Source organism: Phacochoerus africanus, chromosome 2 (genome assembly GCF_016906955.1).
Source record: "Phacochoerus africanus isolate WHEZ1 chromosome 2, ROS_Pafr_v1, whole genome shotgun sequence".
In the NCBI taxonomy this organism is placed as follows: domain Eukaryota; kingdom Metazoa; phylum Chordata; class Mammalia; order Artiodactyla; family Suidae; genus Phacochoerus; species Phacochoerus africanus.
In genome coordinates, this window is record NC_062545.1 from 101,184,296 (window position 1) to 101,196,972 (window position 12,677).

At 45.5% G+C, this 12,677-nt stretch overlaps 1 protein-coding gene across 2 annotated transcripts in view; it reads left to right on the top strand.

The window, feature by feature from the left end:
- Positions 1-11,600, top strand: part of LIPG (lipase G, endothelial type) — a 28,381-nt gene extending 16,781 nt beyond the window's left edge. For both annotated transcript variants that reach the window (XM_047764515.1, XM_047764525.1), the window contains exons 7-10: positions 1,167-1,287; positions 2,872-3,090; positions 6,525-6,629; positions 9,588-11,600. In XM_047764515.1, coding sequence (XP_047620471.1) covers positions 1,167-1,287; positions 2,872-3,090; positions 6,525-6,629; positions 9,588-9,609 — 467 coding nt within the window. In that variant the 3' untranslated portion in view covers positions 9,610-11,600. The remainder of the gene's footprint in view (positions 1-1,166; positions 1,288-2,871; positions 3,091-6,524; positions 6,630-9,587) is intronic.
- The last annotated feature ends 1,077 nt before the right edge of the window (positions 11,601-12,677 follow it).

Below are 12,677 nucleotides of genomic sequence, written 5' to 3' on the forward strand. Positions count from 1 at the left end.
TGAAATCATTGCAGATCAGATTATGTTGTACATGCCCTAGGGAAGTTAATCTTTAAAAATAAATGATGGGAGGGAGTTCCCTGGTGGCCTAGTGGTTAGGGATATGGCATTGTCACTGCTGCGGCTCGGGCCGCTGCTGTGGTGTAGGCTCCATACCTGGCCCAGGAATTTCTGCATGCCATGGGTATGGTCAGAAGAAAAAAATGATGGGGATTCCTTTTGTGATGTGAGTCATCACCCTATGATCACAATATCAATATCTTAATTTTCTTTCTTTTTTTATTACTCAATGCATTTTATTACATTTATAGTTGTACACCAATCATCACAACCCAATTTTACAGCATTTCCATCCCAAACCCCCAGGTCATCCCCTTATCCCCCAACTGTCTCATTTGGAAACTATAAGTTTTTCAAAGTCTGTGAGTCAGTATCTGTTCTGCAAAGAAGTTCACTGTGTCCTTTTTTTAGATTCCACATGTAAATGATAGTATTTGGTGTTGGTGTCTCACTGTCTGACTGACTTCACTTAGCATGATAATTTCTAGGTCCATCCATGTTGCTGCAAATGTCATTATTCCTTTCCTTTTAATGGCTGAGTAATATTCCATTGTGTATATGTACCACATCTTCTTGATCCACTCCTCTGTCGATGGACATTTAGGTTGTTTCCATGTCTTGGCTTCAATATCTTAATTTTCAATCTTGCCTTTAGCTTTTCAAAGCTGTCTCATATTTGTTTTTTCTTTTGAACATCAAAATAACCTGAGATAGGACCAACAGTGCCTCGAAATGATATCTTGCATTTTTATAACATGTTCTAAAACCATAGGGTATCATGGATAATGTGGGTGTTATTTTACGTATGAGGAAGTTGAGGCTCCAGAGGTTATTAATACTGTGGTCCTTAAATTCAAGGTCATAGAGCTAGAAAGTATCTAGGTCAGAATCCCCAAAGGGTCCTCCAAACCTCAGGTTCAGGGCTCCTTCTTCTATACTGTAGTGACCTCTTGGACCATCAGACAGAATGAGATCAAAGGGAGGCTGGAGATTGGGCTGGACCAAAAGGAAGTCACTCCCTAAAAACTCACTGTTCTAGGTGAGTCAGTTTGGGCCTAAGATGACAAGCAAGGCTCACAAATGTCTTTGTTCTACTGTCTCTGCAGTTTACCATTATCAGATGAAAATCCATGTCTTCAGTTACAAGAACATGGGAGAAATCGAGCCCACCTTCTACGTCACCCTTTACGGCACCAATGCAGACTCCCAGATTCTGCCTTTGGAAATGTAAGTCACAGTCTGGGTTCAGGGCAGAGAATGAGTTGCTTTGAAGAGGAGTAGAGGGCAAGAGTGTGCAAACAAGTATAGGAGAGTGTAGTCTTTGTGTCAGGGTGGAGCTGGGTGGTTCCTCTCTCCTGCTTCACACTCTCCATGGACGGAGCCCTTGACTCAGAATATTTCCAGGAGGGAAGCTCTTGGGGATGAATCAGTAGCGTGAGAATCTGCTGGATTGGCTGGATAGAAACTGCTATTTCATTTCCGTCGATGCCTGATTCCTGAGGCTTTGGGAACCTTGCAACTTGATAACCTCATCCCTGGCCCGTTTCTCATGATCTGTGGGAGGGGCACATAGTCACCTGCACACATCTGTTGCACACATCAGCACTGTGCTGAGTAATGCTGGATTGCAGAGTAACATCATCAGGGTACCTGCTGTCGGGGCTCTGCGGCTAGTGAGGGGACCAGGCTTGTACCCACACACTCATGCACAGATGGGGTGAGGTAGGCTCCCCCAAGTGCAAGGTGACAGGGGCAGGCAGTAGGAACATCTCCCCGAGTTCCAAGGGAGATGGGTGCCTGTGGGCTGAGAGCAAGAGAATACTGTTGAGCGGGGATATGACTTTGTGCTTTCTCACTTCTATTCTTTCCTGGTCCTGTCCCTCCAGGAAGAAGCCTGAATGGAGATGGGCAGGAATGGCTTTTTTGTGTGTCTTTTCAGGGCTGCACCTGTGGCATATGGAAGTTCCCAGGCTAGGGATTGAATCGGAGCTGCAGTTGTTGGCCTAAGCTATAGCTACAGCAATGCCATATCTGAGCCGTGCCTGCGACCTATACCACAGCTCTCGGCAATGCCAGATCCTTAACCCACTGAGTGAGGCCAGGGATCAAATCTGCATCCTCATGGATACTAGTCAGATTCTTATCCAACTGAGCCACAAAGGGAACTCCCAGCGATGGCCTTTGGTCTTTCATTCTTTTTATTTGGTTTGCTTGTCTTTTTTAGGGCTATGCCCGTGGCATATGGAGGTTTCCAGGCTCGGAGTTGAATCAGAGCTGTAGCTGCTGGGCTACACCATAGCCACAGTAACGCAGGATCCAAGCTGCATCTGTGATCTACAGCACAGCTCATGGTAATGCCAGATCCTTAACCCACTGAGCGAGGCCAGGGATTGAACCTGTATCCTCATGGGTGCTAGTCAGATTCATTTCCGCTGAGCCACGTTGGGAACTCCAGCCTTTTTTTCTCATTTAAAAAATTTTTATTGGCCTATAGTTGATTTACAATGTTGTGTTAACCTCTCCTGTATAACAAAGTGATTCAGTTATAGGCATATCCATTCTTTTTCAAGGAATGCCTTGGATAAGAAGCTGGATTGCTGTGGGCAATGTTATCTCTCTGTCTATGTGGAGCACAGCTGAGCGTCTATCCTGGTCCTACTGGTGTGACGTGGAGGGCAGAAAAGGGAGGGAAAACCTCTTGCATTTGTCTCCAGTCCATGTGGGACAGGTGCTGCCACTGTGTCATTGTGCATGGTGCCCAAGTTTTCTAGGTGGCAGGGGACTGAGACCAACTTCCCTTTCTCTTGGCAGCGTGGAGCAGATCGGGCTGAATGCCACCAACACCTTCCTGGTCTATACCGAGGAGGACTTGGGAGACCTCCTGAAGATCAAACTCACCTGGGAGGGGACATCTCAGTCCTGGTTCAGCCTGTGGAAGGAGCTCCGCAGCTATCTGTCTCAACCCCGCAGCTCTGAGCGCGAGCTGAATATCAGGCGAATCCGGGTCAAATCCGGGGAAACCCAGCGGAAGTAAGTGTCTCATCACCCTTTCTATCCCGGGTTGATGGTCAGCGTCCTTTCCTTTGCTGAGCACATCTTCCATCTTTCCATATCCAGAGCACATGGGCAAAACCTCAAACCCTTTGCAAGGAAAAGTGAATTCCAGATCAAGCCTTCTGTCAACTGTCGTGCAGCTTGTGCTCTGATTGCAGACCCTCAGTTGAGAGGGCAAGTGGGGGATAGAGCCCAGCCCTGGTTTCACTTGTTAAGCCCTGTGCTGGCCTGGAGGAAGAGGGTCTTATCCTGGACAGGGATTTTTTTTTTTTTTTTTTTTTTAAGAGCTGCACCTGCAGCATATGGAAGTTCCCAGGCTAGGCATTGAATCAGAGCTGTGACTGCTGGCCTATGCATCTGCAACCTAAATCTCATAAAGAAGTTTGAATGGAACAAAGTGACTTTTTTTTTTAAGGCCACACCTGTGGCATAGGGAAGTTCCTGTCAGGAACAGCTTGTGGCAACGCTGGAATCCTTAACCCACTGAGTGAGGCCAGGGACCAAACTCACATTGTCATAGACACTATGTTGGGTTCTTAACCCAGTGAGCCACAACGGGAACTCCTCCATTGCAGTTCTTCATGTGTCCAGTTTCCATCCAATACCTGTGACACAGCTTGGCCGTGTGGAGAGTGGATGCTTGAGTGGCTTGTCTGAGTGATTATGGACTAGGATCCATTGGAGTGTGTGGGGGAAGGGTGCCAGCTGAGGGGAGCTGTTAGCCCCAAGTTTCTGATCTAGATAATTGTGTCTTTTTTCTTTCTCTTGGTGCTTGGAAGTGCAGCTTGTACCTATGTGCTGTAGCAGAAAGAGGATCATTTTTGTAAAATATTTCAAATCTGATAAACCCCTAAGAAGTAACAAATGTGACCCGTTTCTCATGTAGGTTTCAGATATTCTAAAAGGTAAAACATTACAGATAGTCTTGAAGCCTCTTAGTGCCCTTCCCCGATTCTCCCCTTTCAAAACCAGATGCACTAGTCTTCCAACATTAACTAATATTAGTGTGTTTCCCTCTTCATGAGTTTTATACCCATGACAATGTATAGAAACTTCTGTTTGTACCCATGGATAACTTATAGAATTGTTTTGGATGCTTCTGAAGGACATTTGCCTGGGCCTTGTTAACATTTCACAGCGCCCGTGTAATGTAATCAACCTGGCATCTGAGTTTCTGGCCGCAGCCCCCTTCCTTAGAAGAACAAAGTTAGCTGATAAGGGGGACTGCAATTGCCACAAGGTTACCCATCTAATTACCTCTTTGGTGCCAGCAGAAGATGCCTGCTTGAAAGTCGGAAAAAACGGCCCTTACTATAAATCATTATTGTTAACCTAAACACTATTTCTAGTTAAGGTTTGAAGTAATTTGACCGCCGCTTCGCTTTTGCACCCCTGCTTATGCATGCGCACCCCCTCCCAACCTGAATATAAGTTTGCCTTTATAAACGTGGTCCGTTTCTTTGTTCGGGGCTTCACGCTCAAGCCACTTTAAGGCAGTGTGTGGCCCTGGCCAGTAATAAAGACTCCTAATTTGTTTTTTCCTGTGTGGAGTGGTCTCTGTTCTTTTATGGCAGGACACTTCTGAAGTGTCCGAGTGGACATATCCCTTTAAAAGTTGCTTTTCGGAGTTCCCATCGTGGTTCAGTAGGTTAAGAACCTGACAGAGTATCCATGAGGATGCGAGTTTGATCCCTGGCCTTGCTCAGTGGGTTAAGGATCTGGCATTGCCACAAGCTCAAAGATGTGGCTCGGATACAGCACAGCTGTGGCTGTGGCGTAGACTAGCAGCTGCAGCTCTGATATGACTCCTAGCCTAGGAATTCCACATGCCACAGGTGTGGCCTTAAAGAAAAGATTCCATTTTTTTTTTCCATTCAACATTGTTTATGATATTTAGCCAATACGTACAGATCTAGACCATTCACATTTAACCCCTCCTTGTACAAACAATAGTTTCACCATCGTTCTGCTGAAGGTTTAAGTTGCCGTATTTTTTTTTTTTTTTTTTTTTGGAGTCACAAATAGTGCTGAGGTGAATGAACATCCTGGGACACTTTCCTTGTGTATGTGTGTGAGGGCTCCTTTGGGGCGTGTTAAATCTTTGGGTTATAGTATATGTATTCTCCAAATGGACTGGCCATTATGAAATCTCTCTCCAAAGAGGTTGGACCGATTTTTAATCTAAGCCACAGATTAAGAGCTCCCTTTTCCCCTCCTCCTCCCTTTGGTTGACATTCTTGCCATTCTGTTGGGCGTGAATTGGCCCCCTATTTTTGTTTTAATTTGTATTTCCTGATTGCGAGTATAGCGAGTGTTTATGGACTGTTTGAACTTCTTGGTAAAGTTCTGAAAGCTGTTCTGAATGTGGCTTTTGTCCTGCTGCTGAGTATCAAGTCTATTGGTCACAGGGTCATGTGGACCACACGCCACTGAGCCTGGGGAACCCCTGTGATTTGGCTGTAAGTTAGAGCTGGAAGGGTTATTGGATCACTGATTCCTCCTGTGATATTGGTTTCCACTTCCTGAATCTTTGATGCTGACTAACAGCTGAGTTCTAGTTACGCTTGTCCATGGGTATTTCTGAACACAGTGCTGGACCTGGAGTTCCTCCATTCAAGGAGCTTACAGTCCACCATAGATAGAGGAATCCACAAGCTAAGCAAGGCAGGCTATGATGTGTGACAATGAGACAAAACCTTCATTATTAACGCCATGCCATAAGAAGTAATGACAGGAGTTCCCGTCGTGGCTCAGCGGTTAGTGAACCCGTCTAGGATCCATGAGGATGCAGGTTCGATCCCTGGCCTTGCTCAGCGGGTTAAAGATCCGGCGTTGCTGTAAGCTGTGGTGTAGGTCGCATATGCGGCTTGGATCCCTCGTTGCTGTGGCTCTGGTGTAGGTCGGTGGCTGGTGGCTACAGTTCTGACTGTTGGACCCTTAGCCTGGGAACCTCCATGTGCAGCTCTAAAAGAAGAAAAGACCAAAAAAAAAAAAAAAAAGGAAAAGAGAAAAAAGAAGTAATGACAACAACAAAAGCTACATTTATATAACATTATGACTTTTTGTTAAACTGGGAGTTCAGTGGAGGCTTAGATTAATGAGGTCTTGGGCCATCAGGAAGGCTTCAGAGAAACAATGCCTTGGAAGTAGGCTTTTGACTAGACAGAGGTGGAAGGGGTGATATTAAAGGCTGCATGAGCTGAATTATGGAAGTCATCAAAGCAAGACCCTTTCAGTGTGCTCATAGCATCACTGGGTGGGGCTGAAGGGTTTTGAGTCATGGTTGGCATGATGGAAACTTCTTTTCTCCTTGTTCCATCCACCTCGGATCCAGAAAGCAGCATCTGGCTGATGCACAAGCATGTACCTCTAGAATTTTGGCTACACTGGTGGTTTCTTTTTCTTCCTAGATTGACTTTTTGTGTCGAAGATCCTGAGAACACCCGCATAGCCCCTGGCCAAGAGCTCTGGTTTCGCAAGTGTCGGGATGGCTGGAGAATGAAAAATGAAACCAGGTAACTGGGGACTTTCTCAGAGTTTCAGTCAGTGCACGTCGATGGGTCCTTTAGGGTTGGGTGGACATGGGACTGGGCACTGGGGACAGAGCAGTGAACAAAACTAGAGAAAAGTCTTGTTCTTTGTGAAGCTGACCTTCCTCTGGAAGGAGATAGACAAATCAGTGCGATGGACAGGATATTGGAGGGTGTGAATGTCCCTTTGCCTCTTGTTCTGCCTTCCCTGCACGTGTCATAGCCCTGGTCCTACTGGAAAGAGGTCTTTCAGTGACAAAGTCACCTGAGTTGGTACCTTCTTAGATTGAACTTCTTTGTAGTGATCAAGGCTGTGGGAAGTTCCAGGGCTTCTGGCTTCCTTCTGGGCACCAGGTTGGAGTGGGGAGTTGGGTAGAAGGTAAGGGAGAAGCTTAAGGCATAGTTCCCTTTTAAGGTTGTCTGGAACCCAGGTGGGTGTGAGTGGATACTGCTAGGCAACTCTCCCTCCTTCTGAGAAGCAGAAATATTTGTGTGTGTGGCACGGAATCAGACAAAGGGGTCAGCTTCCTTCAGTATCCTCTTGGGCCATGCTGGAATCTCATTATATCAGAATTGAGGAAGGCTGATCTCATGGTATGAGGCAGTGGGTTCACCTAAAAGGAGAATCCCCTTGTGGCTCAGAGTTGCTAAGAATCCGACTAGTATCCATGAGGATACGGGTTCGATCCCTGGCCTCGCTCAGTGGATCCAGCATTGCCTCGAGCTGTGGTGTAGGTCACAGACATGGCTCAGATCCCCTGTAACTGTGGTGCAGGCCAGCAGCTGCAGCGCCAATTCAAGCCCTAGCCTGGGAAGTTTCATATGCTGCAAGTGTGGCCATAAAAATCCAAAAAAAAATAAATAAAAATAAAAAATTAAAAAAATAAAAGGAGAATCAGTCACACATCCTCTGAGCCTAAATGTCTGCTGAGGAGGAGGGAGACAGCCCCCCACCAGCCCCCACCCCTTGCCCCATTCAAGTCACTAGATTATAATCCTGCTGCCTTACACTGAGCGTGTGGTGTATGCCCACCCTGTATTCAATGCTTTCCAAGTATCATCCCATTTGCTTTTTTGGGGGAGCTATGCCCATGGCATGCAGAAATTCTGGGGCCAGAGATTGAACCTGTGCCACAGCAGTAACCCGAGCCACAGCAGTGACAATGCCGGATCTTTAACCTGCTAGGCCACCAGGGAACTCCCACCTGATTTACTTTTATCATTAAGCCCAGCATGCTGGGGTCATTAACCCCGTGAAAGTTGGGGAACCTGAGACACAGAGAGGTTGGGTCACTCTTTTCAGGTCCCCGACCTGGTGATAGGAGAGTGAAGATTTGAAGCAGGTTAGTTTACTCTAAAGCCTGTGCTCTTTCTTGAGCGTGGAGGTTCTGTTTGCTCAGATCAGTCACCTCTCCTCTATCTGGGTATCAATTATCAAGCAGCTGCATCCATGCTGGGGCCCCCTGTGATTAACTGTCTGCCAACCCCAAGGGCCGGGCCACATCCTGGCTGCTCTTGTCTCCTGCTCAGGAGCATCAGCGTGACCACAGGATCAGTGATCACAGGACTTGTGGAGTTCTGAAAACTGCCCATCTAATTAAGGGACTCAGTCTAGTGTGGGCTTATATGATTTTTCTGCTATAATACTCATTTTAATTCTTTGTGTTTATATTCAAATGTATACCTTCCCAAGGGCTTCCACAGGTATTTATTAGTTCCTGGTACAGCCATGTAGGTTGGACACACCCAGGAAGGATTGGTATTTTTATTGTTATTCTTTGTTTTGTTTTGTTTTGTTTGATTTTAGGGCTGCACCCACGGCATATGGAAGTTCCCAGGCTAGGAGTTGAATCGGAGCTGTAGCTGCCAGCCTACACCACAGCCACGGCAATGACAGATCCTTAACCCACTGAGTGAGGCCAGGGATCTATCCCATGTCCTCATGGATACTGGTTGGGTTGGTTACCACTGAGCCATGACAGAAATTCCCCTTATTGTTATTCTTCTTACTTCTTTTCCGCTCCAGAACTTCATAACAGTTGAGAACACTGTAACTCATCTCGCAACACCTCTTTGAGAAAACAAGTCATCCTTTCCTTTACCCTCAAAGGAACAGAAAACAATAGGGGCCCGAGTAATAAATTAATACCAAGAAGTGGTGACATCCCTAGACATATGTTACACCCCCAGTACTCTCTCTCCTGCCTTGGGTATCATTCAGCTGTTCACCGAGAAGGAGACTGAGGTTCTGAGAGGCTCAGTAGCGCAAGTGTGTAGCTGAGCCTAGAATCAAGTTCTCTTGGAGTTCCTGTCATGGCTCAATGGTTAACGAATCTGACTAGGAACCATGAGGTTGCGGGTTCGATCCCTGGCCTTGCTCAGTGGGTTAAGGATCCTGCATTGCCGTGAGCTGTGGTGTAGGTCACAGACATGGCTTGGATCCCGCGTTGCTGTGGCTATGATATAGGCCGGTGGCTACAGCTCCGATTAGACCTCCATATGTTGCAGGAGTGGCCCTAGAAAATGCAAAAAGACAAAAAAGAAAAGAGAAAAAAAAGTTCTCTTGATTCTGTCTTGCCCCCTTCTTGCTGGATTTCTTGTGTTTCTAGATCAAAGCAAAGAGGACCTGATAGTTGTACCCACAGTGTTGTGTGTGTGCATGAGTGTGTCCTGTGGGTGTTGTGCTGAATATGCAAATACCAGCACTGGGGTGTGTGGACCTGTGAGCCCAGAGTTGGCTCCAGTGAGGTGTTTCTCAAAGTGAATCTGTGGCTTGTTGGAGGAGGGGGAGGAAGGAGCACTTGGGACCTTTTCCATTTCTTCCGAATGGGAAGCAAGTAAAAGAGTCTGATAGGTATGGAAGAAAGCTTGGTGTTGAGGTCAACAGAGTTGCATGTTTGCTGAGCAAACTAACAGAACAATGCTCCATGTGGTTCCTTTCAGTCCAACTGTGGAGCATCCTTGAACGAGTCAGAAAGTGCCCCCACCTTCCAAGCACATGGAGGAACGTTACTGCTGAGGATCCACTGATGGAAGGACCCTTCTCGGCCTTGACCCTGGAGCAGTGGGAGGAGCCTGCTTGCTGGGTCCTGGCCCTTGCCTCCCATGATGGCTGGGACTACTTGCCAGAAGGGACTATGTACTGCTATTTTCCTGCTGTTCTTGCTGCTGCTCTCGGGATAGCGCTGACCCCAGATCTGGGTGCAAACGGCTGAATGCCCCTAGCCTCTGTGTACACTGGGCTGGTTTCTCAGTGACTGGCTGAGCCTGTGCTTCACCTGCCAAGGAACACAGGCTCTGAAGTGGCTCCACGTGCCTGACCTTACCTGAAGGTATAGGGAGGTCTTCCTGCTGGGAGCTGATTCATGTCAGGGTGGCAGGTCTGGGCCCTTGTTCACCAGGAGAGAGGAGAGTAGATCGGGAGAGGTGATGAGGCCCACACTGCTGGGGTTCAATGGGTAACTGGTAAAAGGTACCCATTACCTGTTGGACATTCCGTCCTGCTCTCCAGCTCCCTCTCTAAAGCACACATCGTTGGCCTTCATATTTTTCTGTCGCTCCTTTTTTGACTGGGCAAATATTTATTAAGCACCTAAACTTAATTAGCACATGGCAATAGACACCTTAGTAAATCTCTCCAAGCCATCTTCTCACTTGAAACCTAGTGGGATGGGGATGTCTAGACTCTTTAAGTTGAGATGATCCATGAATATGCATGTGATGAAAGGCACTCTTGGCACTTGGAAGGCTACAGGATGTAAGAATTGGGGACCCTGAAGCTTTAAGTGGTTTCTACCTATTTCTTCTTCTTTTTCGGCCATACTCACAGCATGTGGAAGTTCCCAGACCCGAGATAGAACCCTTGCCACAGCAGTGATCTGAACCACAGCAGTGACAGCACCAGATCCTTAACCTGCTGAGCCATCAGGGAACTCCTCTACCTATTTCTCCTTAATTAACATGCATTCCTCTTAAGAGTGATCACCAGCAAAGTGGCAAGCACAGTATCATACATGTGACCAATTGCTGAATACGATTGCTCCAGAGCAAAATCTCTTCCGTGTAGGAAGATGGAAGGTAGAATATATGTTATACATACCTGTTTGTACAGAAACTAGCACCTGTCACACACAGCTGGTACCAAGAGTTAATTAACGCCATACCTTTTCCTTCTTGAAATATCTTTCTCTAAGACCAGTGCCTTTTCTGTGCTGAACTTCTTCAGAAAACCTCCAATTCTAGATGTCGATTTGAATTCATAGACGTGATATCCGAGAAACTGTTTTGTAATTCTCAAAAGATTTGAACATGCATCACTTAATTAAAGAGTCACACCAGGAAGTGAGCAGGGCAGCTACTATTCTCTCTATTTAAAAAACCGAGCCTTAGTGATATTCAGCCACGTGCCTGGAATTACACACCAAGTCAGTGGAGCCAGATGAGGACCCCAGGCTTCCTAGAGGCCATGCCCATTGCATGCCGATCTGTGCAACCTCATCAAGACCCCTACAGCCATTTCCCACCAGTAGGCCCCAGATGGAACAAAAAAGGAATTTTATTTTTCAGAGCCATCCAGAAAACCCTAAACCCTCTTATTAAGAGAAAACTGGGAGAACAAATGTGCAAGGGGTTGGGATTTTATGGATGTGATCTATTTGGAAGGAGCTGTGATGTCAGGTGGTAGTAGGGAGGGGACATTGTACTTGGGTTTTTAGGTTTTTAAAGGACATTGTTTTAATCTGTATTGTGCCAAAGTTGTGTCATTGTTCAATGCCAAACCTCTGAATGCATAACCTGTCAAATATCTTAATTCAAGGTATTTTCTCCGTCCATTTCTGTGCTTTTTCTGTGGCTTCTGTGATTTTCTTTCTAGCCAAAGGAGAGCTTGTATTACTGACTGTGCATCTTGGTTGCTTTCTGCTTCTGATTTTAGTAAAGGAAGCCTTAGAAATTGAATCCTCAGTGGGTCCTGTATTTATACTTTTGGCTTGAAGCCATATTTGTATATAACGATGCTTTTTTAAAATGCTTAGAATACTATTTATTTCTCAAGTGTATATAATGTATAAAAACAAATATATGGTTAGTTTCTACTTGACAATTAACTGATTTCAAGATTAAAAAATTTTAATAGTAAAATAATAAAAATCTACAAAATTCTTAGTGGTCTGGCAACTCATTTCTTAAAACCTGAAAGGATTACAGCTGCCTAAGCCTGGGGTTTGACAAAAAGTTACTTTAATATAAGATATATTCTCCCTAGCCTGGGAACCTCTAAAAAGCAAAAAAAAAAAAAAAAGCTGTATTCTCTATTTGATACTAATTGTTGGTAGAAAGTGGACAACAGCTTTCATTAAAGAACAAGAAGAGAATTTTTTTGAATCACATTAGAGACACTTGAAGGTGGATATTAGGAAGAACAGGGAGGGAGGCTGGACATGGGGATGTTGGTGAAGATATAGGCTTGGTCTCATGACATCTAGAAAACAGTGGCTGTAACCAGGTAGAAGAGGAATTCCCTATTGTGTTAAAGTCCCAGCTGGTATTGAGGTTCTGTACCAAAAGCCCAGAGAGGTTCAGGCTCTTAGTTTTTGCTGCGCCATTCATAGGATGGTCCCTTTATCCCCAGAGTCCAGGTGAAAAGGGAAAGGGGGGAACATGCCCCCCTTTAAGAGTGTGACTGAGAAGTTGTCCACAGTCTATTGGCCACAAATCAGTCAGAGGATCGTATACCGGAAGCTGGAAAACACTGTCTTTATTCAGGGTGCCCAGGGGCCCAACTGAAGTTGCAATGACTGTTTAGGAAAACTGAAATTGGGTATTGCCATCTGTTTATCAGCAATTCATTTTTATTCCCTATAAGTCATCCTTTAAATTATTCCATATTGTTGTCATTTTTTAGTAAACTTAAGCTGATCTATCACTATGAAGTCTTTAAAAAATTTTTAATTATTATTTTTATTTTTAAAATTAGAGTTGATTTACAGCATTGTGCCAATTTCTGCTGTACAGCAAAATGACCCAGTCATCAGA